At 38.1% G+C, this 19,703-nt stretch overlaps 1 protein-coding gene across 2 annotated transcripts in view; it reads right to left on the bottom strand.

Annotated features, from left to right (window-relative positions):
* sgsm2 (small G protein signaling modulator 2) overlaps positions 1–19,703 on the bottom strand; it is a 177,191-nt gene that overhangs the window by 20,984 nt on the left and 136,504 nt on the right. Inside the window, exons 9-14 of one of the 2 annotated variants that reach the window (XM_002935293.5) lie at positions 18,153–18,220; positions 15,020–15,183; positions 13,972–14,104; positions 9,889–10,023; positions 3,219–3,372; positions 448–512 (exon numbers count right to left, since the gene is read on the bottom strand). In XM_002935293.5, the coding sequence (XP_002935339.2) occupies positions 448–512; positions 3,219–3,372; positions 9,889–10,023; positions 13,972–14,104; positions 15,020–15,183; positions 18,153–18,220 (719 nt within the window). The remainder of the gene's footprint in view (positions 1–447; positions 513–3,218; positions 3,373–9,888; positions 10,024–13,971; positions 14,105–15,019; positions 15,184–18,152; positions 18,221–19,703) is intronic. The other variant, XM_031896765.1, reaches the window with a different exon arrangement.

Raw genomic sequence — 19,703 nt, 5'->3', positions numbered from 1 at the left:
GGTGCGACTTCAGTCTAACAAGTATAACAAATACACTTCACAACATTTAAATGATCCTGTTTAACTTTCACTAATTCTCAGCTAATTCTACAGTAATGCAATGTACAGAGTATAAATAGCTAATACTAAGGTGATAACTATATCTGTTTTTTAAGACACATCGGCACAAGCCTGTTCTGCATTAATTATACTTACTAGCAAGAACGTTACAGATGTCTGAAACCAACTAAGAAATAATTAATTATCTGTATAATTAGAAATGTGGAAAGGATAAGGAAGAGCTGTCTGTGTGGCTTTTTGGCTGTGTGGCAGCACAACCTGCAGGTTTGTGGCATGGGGAAGAGAACCCAATATAGTGAATGGGTTAGTAGAGCAATGGGTTCAGCAAATGCAGGGTAACCTGAAAATAAATATTATATTATTATACAATGATTCAGATTGACTTACATCCGTAGAAGGCTCGGGAGACAATCTGTTTCTTCATATTCTCACAAAGCAATTTGAGCGGAGCCCTGCAGGTTGGTAAAGGCTGGTTGTTAAACAGACACCAAGTCTTCATTTGTTAACCATAGCTCTGCTAAACAGGCTTATCATAAACATAGTCCTACTGCACCAAGGGAACTGATCTATGGTGCCTCCCACTGCACCAGTCAATGCCCCATTCACTCCCCATCAACAGAGTATATTATCATATTAGAGATGAAAGGATGATCAATCGAAACTGACCAATGAAGGTGCCATACATGTTCTGGTTGGTCAGAAGGTCAAAACCCTCAATATGCCCCAATAAATTTGGCCAAAATAGATAACTTAAAGGGGTAGTAAACTCCGTTGTTTATCATGAGTAAATATATTTTTATGCTTCCTGTTTAGCTAAACAGGGCAAACAGGGAAACTGAAGGTACGCCATGTTTTTTATTGCAGGCAGATAATTAGATTAGCAGTGCACAGATACTTCCCTTGTGTAATGGACTCCTGCTAACCAAACAATTACAAACAAAAGGAAGGGGATTTTTTTTGTAATAGGGTTTTTATTCAGTTTTGCCAACATAAAAAACAATGTCTATGGACAGAGCAGGGAAGGGGATTTTATACACACAAACCTTTTATAGCCTAAATTATGTCACGTAACTGTTCCCTGGATATATGTGATTGTCAGGCAATTCCTTAGAGCATACATCATGGGGCACATTTACTTAAATTTGTTTTTTTCTGGCCTTGAAAGTCATATAAAGCCAACATGGTATAAATTCAAATTAAACTCGATCATTGCTGTATTTATAAAATACAGGTATAGGACCCATTATCCAGAATGCTCGGGACCAAGGGTATTCCAGATAAGGGGTCTTTCTGTAATTTGGATCTCCATACCTTAAGTCTACTAAAAAATCAATAAAACATGAATTAAACCCAATAGGATTGTTTTGCATAAAATAAGGATCATGTATAACTTAGTTTGGATCAATTAGAAGGTACTGTTTTATTATTACAGAGAAAAAGGAAATCGGTTTTAAAATTTAAAATTGTTTGATTAAAATGGAGTCTATGGGAGACGGGCTTTCTGTAATTCGGAGCTTTCTGGATAACGGGTTTCCGGATAAGGGATCCCATACCTGTATTTGAGTTTAAACGGCCGTTCTTTACCACACATCCTCTTTATTTTTTCCAAACAGGAATTGCTCCAGCAGCCATTTTAGGACCATTGAAAAACAATAATGTGTTTAAGTTTTACTTGAAACTGGGTGAAATAGAAAACAATGATGGGATTAATTTGCCCTTAAAAACATGTGAAATAGAAAAATAATAAGTGGATAAACTTCCCCTTGAACCTGGGTAAAACTGAAAACAATGAGGTATTAAAATTCTCATTGAAAGTTCAAGACTGTTACTGTTTATTGTTCAAGAACAGACTTAACTTCATGTTTTTTTTTTAGCAAAGTACAGAGACCCACTTTACTGAAAAATATCCTTATTGGGAAAATCCCAGGTCCCACACATTCCTGTTAAAAAATCCCATACCTGAACAACATTAATCCACTGTCTAGGGTCCTGAATTCTGACCTGCGTAAGCTACATGGGCCAGGGCACTAAACTGACTCTGGATACTTTCATTTTCTCCAACAGGCAAAGTGCACGTAATTCGAGATTTGTGAATTGGTTTTTCGAAAGTAACTCCCATAATTTGTGATTTATTAATGTTTAGTTAACTTTTTTTGTTGAAATCCCCTCATTGTTTTCAGTTTTACCCAGCTTCAAGGGGAAGTTAATTCCCTCATTGTTTTCAGTTTCACCCAGCTTCAAGGGGAAGTTAATCCCCTCATTGTTTTCAGTTTCACCCAGCTTCAAGGGGAAGTTAATCCCCTCCTTGTTTTCAGTTTCACCCAGCTTCAAGGGGAAGTTAATCCCCTCATTGTTTTCAGTTTCACCCAGCTTCAAGGGAAAGTTAACCACTCCATTGGTTGCTATTTCACACGTTTTCACGGGGAAGTTAATGGAAAGTTAATACCAACAGTGTTTTCTATTTCGCCCAGTTTCAAGTGAAACTTAAACATATTATTATTTTCCAAGAATGTATGTATGTATGTATGTATGTATTTCTTTATTTATAAAGAATAACTGGAAATGCTCCTAAAATGGCTGCTGGAGAAATTCCTGTTTGGGAAAAATAAAGAGGATTCATGGATATGAATGTCTGTTTAAACTCGAATTTTTCGAGTTTTAACAATACTTTCAACTCAAAAAATTTGGGAAATTTTCATACAAGAAAAAAATCGAAATTTTCATACAAGCAATTCAAGCATTAGCGTGACATTTTATAAATACAGCAATGATTGAGTTTAATTTAAATTTATACCATATCGATTTTATACGACTTTCAAGGCCAGAAAAAAACGAGTCTCAGTAAATGTGCCCCTAAGTTTGCCCAGGAGCAGTAACCCATAGCAACCAATAGGATATTTGCTTTTAAACAGGTGACCAGTAAATTATACTGCTGATTGGTTGCTATGGGTTACTGCTCTATCCCGGGCAAACTTACTGCCTTTTATTATATAACCCCCCAGGAGTCTTGGGGTTGACTCCCGTCTTACTTGTCTTTTTTATATTCATTATTATTATGTATTTCATATCCGTAATCTGTGCAGGATGGTACCAGGGAAGGGGGAATGGACACATGAATAATTTCCTTATAACACCGGTGCAATAAGGAGGACGCTCACCTGTCGTGCACACAGCTGCAGCAGCTGGGGATGTCGTATGGAGAGCTGCCTGTGGAGCAGGATAGGCAGGAAGAGCCCTGGCTGCAGAATTCATTCAACTGCCACGGTAAAAGATTAGCACCGAAACCTTGCATCTCTATCACATCTCCGGACTCTGAGGAGACACAGCATCCACTGAATGAAGACACAAGTGTATATACATGTATACATGCACAAGTATTCGTGTCGCTGTTATTCAAACATGTTCTCACATTATGTGCTAGTCAAAGCACATAAAACTAAAAGCAATACTAAAATAAAGCAATACTACTTGCCGTTTATCTCTGCCTGTAGCAAACAAACAGGACACGTCAAGCCTTTATTCCCACCCTAAAGTTACCAACATCTGCAAAAGGTTTCAAATTTTTAGATAAACCCACTTTGTTCCTAATTATGCCAATTCACTGTGTTCTCATGAAACTAATGCAAAGGTAGCAAACTTCTATGTAGCCCCCGGATTCTGACAGGAGACCTCCCAGAATCCCCTGGCTGGTGGCTAAAGGCTGATGCTGGCCCACAGCAATTCAGAAGAGCAGGGGGGTATCATTTGTTCTGCTAATGACTTACTCTGACTCTAGTTTAACCAGAAATTATGTTATATTATCATTCCCATGTATACAAGCCATATATATAATCACTGGAACTGTGTTTCACCAAAGGGAAACTCTATTATTACACTGATAGCTTAAATGTACCTTAAAAAGGCACTGGGGCAAATTTGCTAACACAATTGAATAGGACGTTGAGGTTGAGTTTCAATAGGTGGGAGGGGGCATGATGTATAGATCAGGGAAAAGGCAGCCATTGGTCAAAGTGGGCAGGTGATCACTGTGAAAAGGGAATAGTAAAATTTATTTGGGGCAGCCAATGGCATCTAGAGCAGGCCCACTGATCAGGCCCTATCTTGTGATGGAAGGTATTTGATGTTGTAGGGTCCGAAAAGGAAATGACCCCGGAAGGGGTATAAAGGTGGATTTTGTATCAGAGTTGGGGTTGGGCAAACATTAATAGGGGTAAATTAAAGCAGTCAAGGAATAACCTTAGAGAGGGAATAAGTAGGAAAGTTATGGTGCAGGCTATAAATTATTTTGATTTATTCAAAGCCCAATGGACAGTGTGGATTGCAGCACAGTCTCTGACATGAGCTCCTATAAATAAAGCCAGTGCATTGGTGGCTATGGGTCATAAAAGGAATGTGGGGTTAAATGGTAAGGAAGGAAGGCTCAATACACTGAAACTGTAATAGTAGTTATATTGGGAATATTTTTGTTCAGATTGCAACAGCCTAATATCCTAGTCTACATACGGTTATTGATGTCAGTCTAAAGATCAGAGGCAGAATATTACGGTTTCCTGTCAATCTGAGGAATTTTGTATGTACCAATATTTATTTATATGTGACAGGTTTAGTGTTTCTATAATAAGCCCATCTAAATTAGGTTAAATCAAAAAGGGAGCATTTTTTCCTTTTACAGCAGGTGTCTAAATGGGTTTTGTAATAACAGACAGTAAATTTGCCCAGACGCAGTAACCCATAGCAAGCAAACAGCAGATCATTTTCTGCTCACCTGTTGGTTTCTATGGCTAACTGCTACTGGGCAAACTGAATGCATTTAAATACATATGGGGGTTAAGTTCCTTAAACAGAAATATAATTAGCTGAAAATACAGGTGGTGATAGTCACAGAAACTACTTTGCTGTAATGCACATTTTTCCGATAAAAGCCTTTAAGGGACACTATTGGCGGATGTATTTGTTTTTTCCTGACAACAACATCCATAGTTCAGCAAACAAAAGCATCCTCAGAAATAATTCTGACTTACAATAGTTTAACATTAGCTTACTCTCTCACCTGCAAAAGAGTCAGCGGCCTGAAATCCCTGTGTTCGCCTAAATCGAGCCACTAAATCCGAATAATCAGTTCACACAAGTATTTTTTTCCCCGTGGGGTAGTTTGCAAAAGCCATTAGCAGAAGGTATATCAGCAGAAAGAAAGATTCTTAGATGCATTTAGTAAATATTCCAAAGTATTTCTAGTTCTCTAACCAAACACTGAAATCTAAAATATGTTTGGCCTTCCAGCTCTCTCCATGACATGAATTAGTTTGTGTGGGGGGTGATTATCCATGGGGACCCTTAAGTATCTGTTTTAGTCTCCAGATACTTTTTATTGATGTGCAAGGTCAAAGTGAAATGACCCAACATGTGAAAATTAGCACAAGTGCATAAAAAATAAAAGAAAAAAATAAAATATACAGGAAAAAAACACAAGGAAATTCCAAGTGATTCATGCACAATCATATCCAGTACCAGATACAGTACAACAAGTATTTTTGGCAAGCAGGCATCAAATATTATAGCTTAAGCAGACAGAAGCCAAAGTTACCCCCTTCCCTTTAGGGCTGTATTTACATTTAGGAATGTCTGTGTTCGTTGCTCAGAGATATGAGTACTTTAGTGAGGTACAATAAGGTCCTCACGTCCCCTGCTGTAGGGTCTTAGCAGGGAGATAAAAACCAGATTGGTTGATTTTGGTGTTGGGGGAGTGGGGTAAAATAGGCAGGCAAAAAATTAAAATAAGATAACAGCAATAAAGTAACATGCGAACAAATCTGCTTTGATATAAGGAGAAAAAAAAAAAGCAAAAGAAAGCTAAACATTAATGAAAAAATGCTCTTCACCTTAATTCTTCATGGAGGGAGCTGGATGGCCAGAAAATTGTAGCAATATTGCTGCAGAATATTTGGTTATTCTATATAGATATAGCTTAGTATGTGTGTTTAGAGAAGAAAACTCTTTCACTCTGCGCCACAATTCTTTGGACTGTTTTTACCTTAAATATTTTTTACGGGCCCCAGAATTCAAACGTTATATCAAAAAAAACAAAAAAAAAAAACACATAAAATCATTAAAAAAAAAGTTTAAAAAAATGGAAATCAGAACCCCACAGAACCTAAGGATCCAGATGAAAGGTACCGGAGTCGTTGAAGAATTATAAGTGAACAGCATCTTCATTATTTTGTTCCATTCATCAATTGTTTGGATAGCTGCAAGATTAGCCACATGCAAAGGTCGAGCATGTTGCAGACAACAGCAGACAAGGGCAAGCAAACCCTGCAAGCAACGGGGATGTCATTATCGGGAGATCGGGCACAATGTATGTACAAGGCAATTCTTTTAGTAATAATTTTCTTTTGCCCAAAGCAGCGTGTTTATTTGCAGAATACAAATTTAAAGGGAAAATGTTCTCTTTTATATAAGAAAAGTGTAGGTGCTGGTACAGTAGTTGCTGTATTGCTTGGCAATCAATGAGTTCTGTCCCACTCAGGTCTATGTGGAATAACTGTGGAAAGCAATATATTGCAGCCCAACTACACGCCAGCAGACAACTGAAATAAAATACCAACTATATATTAAGATTTTCCCTTTAATTAGTACAGTACATAAGCGATACGGGTGATATTCTGCTTGCTGCAGTAACCAGGCTATGCACAAGGTAGATTCAATTTTACAAATAAGAAGCCATGAGAGCATGATGGTTTAGTCTGACTGCTGATTCATTTAATATCAGATTAATCTCGGGTGCTGACACTAACAAAACATTTTCTTATCCATCACAACTTAAGGGAAACTAACATCTAGAGAAGAAAATAAGGTCAGCTTTTAATTAACCTAGCTGTACTGCAACTCTACCAGGGTGCTGAATTACATTTCCTTCTATACTTGATCGTGAAAATCCCTGTTGGTACAACTCAATCTTGTAATGAGTGATACCAATTAAATAAAAGTATTGACTGATATTTGTACCTATCAGCATCTACTGAGAAAAGACCCTACTGTAACTCTCCGCCACCAATGAACTGTCTCTTTAGAGACACCAAGTACAGACTTGACAATCACATGACATGCATGCAGCAGTGCCCAAGCTCTCTTCCATAAAGGAAAGAGGAGAATCAATATGGCGTTAGGAGCGTATTATGAACTGTGTGCTGCCTTCAGGGAACTGAATAACACTACAAACCATTATTGCTTAAAGGAACAGTAACACTAAAAAATGAAAGCTTTAAAGTAATAAAAATATAATGCACTGTTGCCCTGCACTGGTAAAACTGGTGTGTTTGCTACAGTAACACTACTATAATTTATATAATAAGCTTCTGTGTAGCCACGGGGGCAGCCATTCAAGCTGGAAAAAAGGAGAAAAGGCACAGGTTACATAGCAGATAACAGATAAGCTCTGTGGAATACAATAGTGTTTTATCTGTTATCTGCTATGTGCCTGTGCCTTTTCTCCTTTGAATGGCTGCCGCCATGGCTACATAGCAGCTTATTTATATAAATCATAGTAGACTTTCTGAAGTAAACACACAACTTTTACCAGTGCAGGGCAGCAGCACATTATATTTTAGTTACTTTTATACACTTTCATTTTTTGGTGTTACTGTTCCTTTAAGCAGAGCTATATTAACAATGAATTTCCCTGGGAAATATATATATAATATTGGTTAATCATAAAAGCAGAGTTTCTAATTGTTTTATGTCACTAATGGAAGCTGAGGCAATGTGCAGAAAAGAAATGATCTATGAACACCATCATTTATGCCTTTATGTTATACTTTATGTTTGACATAATAAGACTATTAATTCTACTTATGAACAGCAATAATATTTTTTGCCCTTAGCATGGATTTATGGTAGCTTAGTTACCATCAGATATAGGGTTGGACTGGGCCGGCAGGAGGCTGGCAGTTAGTTTTGTGACTGGGGTGGGGGGCCCTGAGGTGACAGTCCCAGTGGGCCCCGGACAGCAAAGTTCATCAATGATCTTGTACAAGATCCTGTCTTATTGTTAAAGGAACAGTAACACCAAGAATGAAAGAGTATCCAAGTAATAAAATCATAATATTATGCACTGGTAAAAGTTTGCTTCAGATACACTACTATAGTGTTTTTATAGTGTTTTTAATGGGTGTCCCGATGGCTACACAGCAGCTTTTATATATATAAACACAACATTTTATTTTAATTACTTTAAAACTCCCTTTAATTTTGTAGGTGTTACTGTTACTTTAAAATTAGGTCACTGTGGGAAATGGCTTGCACATAACTGATCCCATACCTTTAATACCCTGCGCAGATCAGTCCAGGAGACATCTGATTAAACAGAGGCACAGTATGCACATAAAAACCATGGAGTCTGTAAGACTTTCTGTAATCTGTCTCTCTTATATCTTACAGCATAATTGCAGTTCCTGGTTCTGGTGTCAAGGCAAGTCCATTCTGGTAAAGGGACAGACATCTGTATCATGTCACAAGGTGCAGCTGAACAGGTAAAGGCAACTCTCTGGGGCCCATACACAGGGTTTTACATGTGTATATCATTAAATTCATCAAAACCCTAATTTAGTATTTTGGATATTGGGTGGGGAGTTACCTGCACACACAAGTGCCCTACGTTATTTTCTCACTGCACCCTGTGTGCGTTACTGGCTATGGATGGCGCCATAAGGCCACATAAGGGAGGCATATACTCCCCCTGCTCCTATCCAGCAGCCAAATACTGATCTAAATGCTCTAGATTGGCCAGCATTGAGCATTTTAATCCTCCCTTTTTCATATCCTAAAAAACATCTATGTGTTTTATTCCTTAAGTTTTTTTTCAGCACAAAATCACCCCTAGGTTGACCATTACTATGCAATAGATTAAAATCAGTGATCTGTGATCAGGGAACCCTAGCTGTGCTACAAAGAACAGGAATGTGCCCTTAGCCAGGCTGAACTTTCCATTAAAGACAGAAGGGCTTTTTTTATAAAAGAGACTACATGTTGCATCAAGAAAACTGAAAGTGGTGAGTGGTTGATGTTGGGGGTTTCTATAGGAATCAATGGAAGTTGGCCTAGGCAAAGTTTTTTGAGTTTGTAACCTGTTTATTCGAACAAGTTTCCCTTATTAATAAATAAGCCAGCATTCGATATGCGTGTTTATTCAATTAAAAAAAAAAACTCAAATTCACAAGTTTGAAAACTGATAAATAAGCCCATAAATGTCCATTTCTCCAGAGATATAAATCTGGTTTATACAAGATCAGCATTTACCTTAGCTTTAGTTTTCCTTTAAGGGAATTACTCTATTGGGATCCAGAGCCTGCATCACTAGTGGAAAAGTTTTAAGCCATCTCCAGACTATTTACTGATACTAAATAATCAGACAAAATCTGTTATGAAAAGATGGGCATCTCCCATCATCCCCTCCAATTCAGCACAGAATACTGGGAGTAGCAGTCGCCCTGTACTTTAAATGCCACATATTGACTTTTTTCTTCCCTTGGGCCCCCTAATGTGGTAACAAACACTGACTCTCCTCATTTTGATGGCTTAGAGTTATATCATATTGCACTTACAGTAAAACCTTCCATTATCACTCTAGTATAGTTCAAGATGATGTATTAAGTAACCTACTGTCAGCAGTGCAGAGTAAACCAACAAAGAGACAGAATGAATGCAATGATACAGTTCCTCAGTACAGTTAGGTCCGATAATGGCACCACAGTTGCTGTGATCTGTTGAGTGGGGGCATTGCCTTATCACAGCATGACGCAGGGAGGTTTAAAATGGAAACTGGATAAAAACCTTTCATCGATTTAGGAGCTGTGAGGTTCCGAGAGGAGATCATGGATAGCATGGCGTGAAGCCTATCTTCTTCTTCCTCATCATCATCAACAGAGACCGAACGACTGGCAGCTAAGTGGTGGTAGTTAATAGTAACTGCTTTACCAAAATAGTAAAGGGAAGAAAGGAGTGCAAAACAAACAAAATGAAAGAGACAGCTGTAAAGGTTGATCTGACCATTAAATCCAGTTTATTCAATGTAGCACGTTCAGCCCACAGCCTACATTTCATTCTTTTTGGTAGAAAAAAAAACACACATGGATCACAAATCTTATGCTGCCTCTCATGCTTTCTTTTATATCAGAAATATATGTTTTTCTCATTCTAAAATTGAATGTACCACTTTTCAATACCCTACTGTTGTTAAATAACATTCACATTTTGTACTGGTGCCAAAAATAAAACCCAAACTCTTTGAACATATTTGAAGTGTATGCTTGCCTAGGATTTAGTGGCCCCTTGTTTCCAATAGAGAGATGACTTTCTTTAGCAAAAGCCATTGCACCCTGCACACAACTGAGTCACTGTAATCAGGACCAGCAAACAGGACTCCATTTTACATTTTTTTTATGATAAATTACCTTATTCTTTGTGTGTGTTTTTATTAACTTATTATTTTAATGTTATATTAATTATTGTAATGTATCTTCATGTTCTCTCTTTCTTTTCCATTTGAATATGTTCTGCTCTTTAATTTTCTGTTTTCTTTTCCTTTCTCATTTGCTAACACCTTGTATCCTGTTTCCTGAAGTCTCTTTAATAAGGTTTAGATTAAATATTCTAAATGTTCTCTGGTGATGAAATAGAAGCAGGGGAATCCTAGTTCTGTTTGAAGGATACACTGTGTTCAGTGGCTTTGGACTCCTACAATAAGGTACTGGGTCTTATTATTAGGAGACTGCTGAGAAAACTGGTCACAAACTCAAGCGATCGTGCTTACTGCCCTGTAGTTCTGTAATTTTTCTGCCTGATACATTTCGGTGCACATAATAGCAGATTTAGTGAGTGGCAAGATAAGTGTCTGGTCTTTTATGCTTTTATACTATTATTCTTGGCATCATAACATTATGCTGTCATTTAGTAATATCACATTATTTTTATTTTGCTTTAATAGGGGCATGGTCTAACAACAGGGTTTAGTGGGCAGTGGCAAGGAATTATAAAGAATAGCTCCAGCAGCAGTGATTATCCCACTAAATACAGCGATACCATAAAACTGTGTCACACTGTACTTGTACAAAGTACCATTCAGGATATGTTAGTGTGTAAAGTACAACCAATAATTCATAGGCTGTTCCTTGGATGATTAATAGAAAGTTTTTTAACCACAATCCCTTTGGGCATGGCATTATTACATACGGTCCAAGGTACTAACTAGATGGACACAAAATTTTGGACCCAGATGCCTTACCTGTCTGGCTGTCCAAGCAAGGGTAAAACATTACCTCCTACATTGCACTGCCATGTGAATTGTTTTGGCTGTGGTGCTCTATCACCATTCATGTTCTGATGTCCTGATATTATTAAATCCATGAAAGAAAGAAAGCATATGGAATTTTCCATGAAGGAAGTACCAGCAGCACAAAGAAAATCTGAAATAGTTCAAATGTATTTAGCCCCAAAACAAACAAAAAGACCCACAATGTTTCAGGACACCCAGACCCTTTATCAAGCCTATTTATACATTTTCATTCTGCTGTTGGTGCTTCCTTTTTGCATATTTTTGACCCTTGTGGCAGGTGTGGGTTTCCCAGCATAGCATCAGGTACCACAAAAAGTATCTATTTCAGGGTTTGAGCTCTCCACTCCTGGACTTTTACATTTGGAATTTTCTAGTGGCTGTTGTTCTACATCATTTATTATAATGCAGATAATGCCCTTCCTCAGGTACAAAGTCATCTGATGACTTTGACATTGGATGATGAACATGGTGTGAGTTTTAGACTGTTTATCCCCATAGTTTGTATATATCAGTAATATGCGAATGATTAAGATGCTACATGACTAAAGCAATTAAAATAACCATATGGCTAATGCCAACAAGGACATTTGCCACTTGGGTTTGTATCCAAGTCTACTACTATTAATACGTGTAATAGGTCCCACTGCACTTTAGCGGTTGTTAAGCTACAACTCCCAGAATCCTTCATCTGTTGGGAAAGTAGTGGTTGCAGCTGTAGGAGGGCCCAGACTGATCATTCTAGTTATAAAGCTGAACAGTCCCTCAGAAAAAGGGGAGCTGTGCCAGTGGAATCTGGATGGGAAGTAGAAAAATGAATGCAAATAACATGGAAACAGCAACACCAGATCTATGCCCTAATACAAACCCTTATGCCTTATCTTTAATCTGGGCTCTAGTTTCCATTAAATCTTTTCTTGCACGTGAGAAGGAATTCAGCTTCCCCAGCAGAAGGAAGAGGTTTGCCTTGCTGTGAAGCAGAGCATTGAGGTCCAATAAAATTAACATTCTTCCCTTTAGGAAAAACTAAGAATGCTGTGCCATACATAACACAAACATGGCATTCCTTGTATCACTGTATAGGGTGAATACGAAGAACCATGAAATAAGTAATTTTAATGGAAAATGTTGTGTTACTGTAGGGCACAAACCAGCAGGGTATCATTTATATAGCGAAACTCTTCTTCTCTGTTATACCGAATATCCTATTGATTTTAGTATACATTGCAGTTTCATTGCAGCTTTTTTCTAAGAATTGTGTTACTGTAATAAATCAAATTGGTCATGAGGGAAAACATTGTCAGTTGGGGTCCAATAAACCCCTACTATGTGCATATTAACATATATTTCTGTAGAAAACCTTTATATATATTCTGCTAATATTACATTTAGTTTTAAATGACAGGCAGTTGTACTGTATACACAAACACTGCCTAACTATATATTTACTTTAAAAAAAAAAAAAATAGATTTTGTTTGAGCGACTTCAATGGCGCCCCATCAGAATCTTTTGACCCACCCGATTCACAAGATGACCGTTATCTGAAGCTTTTGCATTATTGGGCGTCTTGTTGATCCGCCCTACACGCACCAATTATTGTACGAAACTAAGTTTTATACACTACTATCGGTGTGTGTATGGCCAGCTTTAGAAGGAAGAAGTTGGTCTTACTATGAAGCATCTCTGGCTTCTTCCTAGATAATTATAACATAACAGGAGGGATATGACAGATGATAATGAAGGCTGTGACCAGCCAGTCTGCAAAACAATGACAGTTTAGGCAAGACTAGTGCTACTGGTACACAGGTAATTGTGATTGCAGCAGTATTCTAGAAGACACCTGCCTGACAGTGATAGGAGTTCACAGGCAATGTATTGCTTGGTCAAGCATTGGTTTCAGCAGAAATTGTGTTTTTGTTTGCTGCTTCTCCCCCCAAAACACCAAGCTATCAGGCCTTATACTGCAAACCTATTCAGTGACAGCTTCATGGAAGCTATGGGTTGAAAACAAAATGATTATATATTCACATGTGCATGTTCTTTTTAAATCTTTACCAAAGTAAACAATCCAGTTGGTCCTAATACATTAATTCCTTAATAGTAATACTGACAGTAAAAAGCTACTTTTCAAAAGATTAATATACATAAAAAGTTACCTATAGGTCATGCTGATCATTTTTTACAGATAGAGCTGCTTCTGTAAGTAATTATTACTTGAAGTTCCTAAACCTGACTATTTTACCAACCTGACTGTCCCTTCTCAACCTGTCAGTTATAGCTTCTAATGCTAACGGCTTCCTGCTGTATAAATATGGCTGCCCCCTCACAGAGGAACATGGGGGATCAGATAGGGAACATAAAAGCATCAAGAAAATACTTTTAAGGCAAAACTATATATCCCATGGAAATACAATTTTAAGATAGATGTAAAAAAGGTTTAATTTTTGGTGTCAGTATCTTTTTAACTAAAATAATATTGTGTATTTAGAAGGGATTTTTGATATAACAGTAGGTCCAATAAGGCTAAAATGTAGGTTTGTGCCACCCCAAAAGACAAAGAAAAACCCATTATGCCGTCGCTTACTGTTATCGTGCTTGTGACCCGCATAGATGATTCTGAAGACATAATCTGTAGTTATTTCTTCAACCACATTGTCATCAAAGTCAACTGATTTGTTGGAGCTGTTCCTCTTCCGCAGTTTGGGAAATACCTTCCCCTGTAATCAAAAGCATTTTAGAGCAGTATTCTATGAACCACATAAAGCCACAATGAACCTATGAACCATAGATAGCCACTGAATGAATTGAAAATCTACTACACAATATTTATTTAAGGATTATGGTGCTACAGTGAATTCTGTACTCACAGTACAGCACGGTACACAATCAGGAACAATTTAAATGCAGTTTGCTGGGCTACACAGATTGCACATGGATTTCACTCAAATTTAATTCAGCAGTGCAGCCTGTCTAGTTGGATTTTCTAAAGGTGCCCTTGATTTTTCATGTGATATGGTAACCCTAACACCAACAATGGCCTACCAATTATAAAAGCACATACGCATGGGTTTCGAGTGTGTATAAGTGATCTTAAGGGTGAAGACACACAGAGCTATTTAGTAGCAGCTACTTGTCATAGCTACTAAACACCAGAAATTACCCTGCCATACACAGAGAGAATTGCCTCTGCTAAAACAACATAGGGACAATTATCAGTAAATAAGTCTATTTTAGCAGCCACGACAAGTAGCTGCTACTTGATGCCCTGTGTGTCTTCACCCTAAATCCTCCCATCAGGATTTTAAATGATACAAAAAAATTAACTGTTTTGCAGCTGGATTTCAGCATATGAAATGGTATTTATACATTGTGAAGGGTCAGATTACAGTGATAGGTATATTAGAGGTTGTTTTTCATTAAAGGTTGTTCCCATTATAAAATTTCCCTATGTTGTTTGGCTGCAACCAAACCATATCTTGTAACTCAAAACCAGTGGCTTGTGTTGTATTAAATGTCAGCCTATAGTGAAGCAGAATGGGAGTTTCACTTGAGTACCAGCCTTGGTTGTAAGGGGATTAATGAATACTGAACATTTCTAAATAATAAATCCATCAATCATGCTGTGTACATACTTTTCCCCGCTGAGACCATAAGGGCGGCTCCAACTGCCCTCTAGGTAAAAGTCCATTTTCTAGGCATGAGAGAAATGCAAGAAGATGTCCACCTGGAGGAAAGTGGAGTGGGGGTCTCTGGATACCATCCTGACTCACAAGAACCAGGGTACCCCTGCTGTCTGCTGTGAACAAAAGCAAAGCAAAGGTAAGCACAGTACATTCACCCTGCACCAGTAAGTTACTGAATTGTCTCATTCTGAATGAGCAAAGAACAAAACTGAGGCCTAAAACTGACACATATGCAATTTGTATCAAAAGATGTGAATATCAAATATTGAGTGTAAAAGTATTTGGTTACTTTAGAATTTTTAATTCAAGCTGATACTGTGTTAAAACAATAACTTCAGATGTGGGCTATCCAACCTCCTGCTCCTCTTAACATAAATAACAGTTAATCCTGCTTGTGCATAAGCAGAAATATCATGGAGATGAGTTACTTTTACAAGTACTTGGATGAGCATCCATATATTTAATTATATTTCATTACCAAGAATTACAGCCAAATGGCGTTTCATTTCCCAGTTCTTGGAGTCAATATATTGACTCATGTGTATGAGGTGTTTCAGTCCATTAATTCCAAAAGCATCTCATACAGAGCCTGTTACTACATGAAAAGATTTACAGAGAAAGCACAGGATATTTGCTATATTTCTATGTACATCCAATGCTCCCATCCGAATCTGTCATGCTCCCCTGCTATTGAGCTATAGCATCTATTATACACTTCCACAGGCAGAAAGGGGACCTGAAGAATTATGTACAGGTTGCATATTCCCTTTATAGTGTACTTCTAATTTTATGCAGTAAAAAGCAATGTATTTACACATACAGAAATACATTTACATATAAACATTGTTTTTATAAACCAAACACTGTTTGCAGGAAAAATACTTCTACATAAATAAAGTGGCACATTGTGCATGTAAGTGTGCTCTCTTGTGGGTGTATGTACAATAGGTTTGTGTGCATCTGTATGCGCATATGTGTGTGTGTGTGTATGTATTTGCATGCATGTATATAATAATAATGCTAATATACTGTGTGTATGTGTGTATATGTCATATATGTAATGTAATATACTGTTTGTAAGTGTGTACATGTGTGTGTTTGGCAAAATATTACAATGTATAATAGGGGTCTCAGTGCAGCAAAATATTTGCAATATGTCCAAGGGAACTAAATGCGGATAAATCCCAATGACCTTGCACCTACTTTAGTCTGTGTTTGTGTATATGCAACACATATATATATATATATATATATACAGTATATATAAACAACCGCAAAAAATCCTCTGCACTCACCCATTATCAATATGTAGAAATAGGACATTAGGACATTTCTGTGCATTCAGCTACTAAGAAATGCCTTCCCCCCCACCCTAAAAAGAGGGATTGTTTGTGGTCACAGCCTCATTGCACCCCCGCCTAATGGTTTACAATTTAGTGGTTGAGCACTATTGTTTGTACAGGAGCAGTGGCCAGCTCCATGTTGTAGCCCCCACTATTCCCAGCTACAATCAGGTGATCCCAATGGAGCCAATAAAAGGGCAACCATATGGGAGTTTTAACCTTATAAGCAAGTATGTTGCAGGTAAAACTTAGTCCCTTTGCTCAGTACTAATCTTAAATTACTTATATAGGTCAGTCAGTGTAGGACTGGCCAGAAGGGATGACTTTGGCGTAGTTGGCCAGCTTGAAGTATATTGCAATGTACGGACAAACAATCCCTCTTTTTGGGGTGGGGGCGGAAGGCATTTCTTAGTAGCTGAATGCACAGAAATGTCCTAGTGTCCTATTTCTACATATTGATAATGGGTGAGTGCAGAGGATTTTTTGCGGTTGTTTATATGTATTTTGTGGTCACAGCCTCATTGCACCCCTGCCTAATGGTTTACAATTTAGTGGTTGAGCACAACTTTCCCTTTTTCTTGTGTTATTATATATATATATATATATATATATATTTCTATATATACACACACACATACATTCCAGGTTTAGAAGAATATAAAAGTGCAAAGGCTCTCATCACGAGTTAGAAGTATAAACATATCTCTGACACAGACAATATCTTTGTTTAAATGTAATTTGTGCTTTTATAAAGTAAAGTGAATGTCCCAAGAAACCCCTAATTCTGAGGGGCAAAAACCCTACCCAAAGAAATGGCATCAGCCTTAATATCGAGGTCAGTGCTGTCCAACTGGCGGCCCGCGACCCCCCTCTGTGTGGCCCCCCACCTGTCTGGCTGCTTTGATGGCTTACCTTTGAGTAAGCATTAAATGGTATCAGTACTGAGATTAACTGGCCCCCTGCATGGTTCTCACCTCAGATTCAGGCTGTAATCCCCCTGTATTGTTTAAAAATGTAATCCCCTGTGTTTTTCACACCTTTTAATACCTGCATTGTTCACCCCCTGCAGTTTTCACACCTCAGGCTCAGACTGTAATCACTCCCATTGTTCACTTCTTCACACCTCAGACATAGGTACTGTAGGCAGAGTATGGCACATACAGCCAGCATAGGGCAGGTAGAGTATGGCACACACAGGCAGCATAGGTCAGGGAGGGTATGGCACACATAGGAAGGGTAGGACAGGCAGAGTGCTGCCTGTGTGTGCCATACTCTGCCTGCCTTATGCTGCCTGTGGGAGGTGAACCTGGAAGGGGTTTGTTGTGGGAGTTTGTTAGCAGTTGGAAATAGCCATTAAATGGTCCCTAAGGTGTGTAGTTATGTACTGGGGGTTGCTCTGCTATCCACAGGGGAGGAGGAGTCATATGGAATTTAAGGGTATATCTTAATATGACATAATTCTTTCACATATGAATGATGGTTGATATCCCCACAGTAAGGACCAAGCATTTGGGATTTTGCTGTGCTACCACCATTGTGATAAAATAGGTGTGGTTTGAAGTGGGTGTGGTTTCAAAAAGGGGAGTGGTCAAAACTGGCTTCCATTAGCGGCCCTCCACCATGTATGCTAGAGAAATTCCGGCCCTCGGCACCGCAGAAGTTGGACAGCACTGATCTAGGTAAAAGCAAGCTATGCAGCTCACTGGCAAGCTAATACATGCTGTAATATCCATACTTACGCTGCTGGTGGCAGTGAATACAGACTATCTGGCTGATTGGCACAATCAATGCATAATCCCAAAACACACTGGAAAAATAAAGGAGAATAAAAGAATTGTGTCATGGCAAACAGAGAAAAGATACAGGGTAAAAGACGTTGATAAAATGATACAGAAACAGCCCCTCTGCTCATATCTGCTGACTTCTGTTTGCACATGGAGCCACTCAATCAGCTTGGTTACACACGCAAAGTGAGTGATTTATCAACGTTCAAATAAATATTTTTTCCACGATTCAAGTTTTTCTGTGCTAAAACCCCACAAATTTGAATTATGGTTCAAAAACTTGAATGTCCAATATTTATTAAGTGCAAAAAAACCTGAAAACTTGAATGTAAAACTTTGGCAATCTAAAAGCTAGCAAAGTCACTGGGAGTTGTGTGGCAAAGTCAAGCCATATTTTTAAGATTTGTAATGTTTGTAAACTCATAAATTCGAGGTATACGAGTTTTTTTATTCAAACGAGTTTTCCATATTAATAAATAAGCAAACATTTGAGGTTTTTTTTTTTAATGCAAGTTGATTTGAATTAGGTCACTATTTCTTGGGCTGGTGGGGGCTGTCTGGGCCTCTGTGTACTTTAAATGGCAGGGCCTATTTTGTATCCCAGTCCAGGCCTGACACATCCTTTTTTTGATTCCCCAGTTTGATCTTGGATTATTCATCCCCAGCAGTTTGGTTGAGAAAAAAAAAAAAAATATATTTTTATATAAATAAGCTGCTCTGTAGCCATTGGGCAGCCACTTAAATAGGGAAAAGGGCACATGTTTACATAGTTGACAACAGATCTGTAGAATTCAATGGTTTTTTAAATTAGGATAAAAATAGCAGTCAAATGTCATTTATGGATTTCTATCCATTGATGAATGTCCAACTACAGTATCTGGACGTTTCTAAAAAATGGTTTATAAGTTGCTTCTGGATGAAAAGATACACACTTAAAATATAAAAAAATTATGGCAATTTATGGCATTACAGATCCTTTAAAATAGAATTTAGCTGTCTGGCAAGGGAAATTGTACTGCTCCATTCATTGACTGAGATGCTGGTTACAGTGGGCGCTTAAAAGGAACATGTGCAGAAGATTTGTTCTCATTTGTATGTACAACATTGTAACCAAAGTGTGAGTACCATTACAGTGGTGAGCGTACAGCACATGCGGCATTGTTTGGAAATGGTGAGAGAAGATTAAAGGAAAGGTGAAAACAAGTAAGCTTTATCAGAAAGGTTTATGTAAATACAGCCATAAGCACTTCCTCAAAAGAAACAGGATTTGTTGTCTCTTTGTTTTCCTGTGCCAGAGACACACAGCTCTCTCCTCTCTCCTGCTCCCCCCTCCCTCAAGAATGCTAAGAACTCCCTCCCCCCCCCTTGGGAATGTGGATCTGAGCCAATCAGCAGGAAGCTGACTCATAGTCATAGAAACTGAGCATGTTCACCGGTCTTGGTCTTGGTGCAGGAGTGTGGAATTATGGGAACTTTCTTTACAGAGCTTTTTTTTCCTATGAGACT

Source organism: Xenopus tropicalis, chromosome 2 (assembly GCF_000004195.4).
Source record: "Xenopus tropicalis strain Nigerian chromosome 2, UCB_Xtro_10.0, whole genome shotgun sequence".
In the NCBI taxonomy this organism is placed as follows: domain Eukaryota; kingdom Metazoa; phylum Chordata; class Amphibia; order Anura; family Pipidae; genus Xenopus; species Xenopus tropicalis.
The sequence above is the reverse complement of the archived record's forward strand: the minus strand, read 5'-3'. Positions and strand labels throughout refer to the sequence as shown.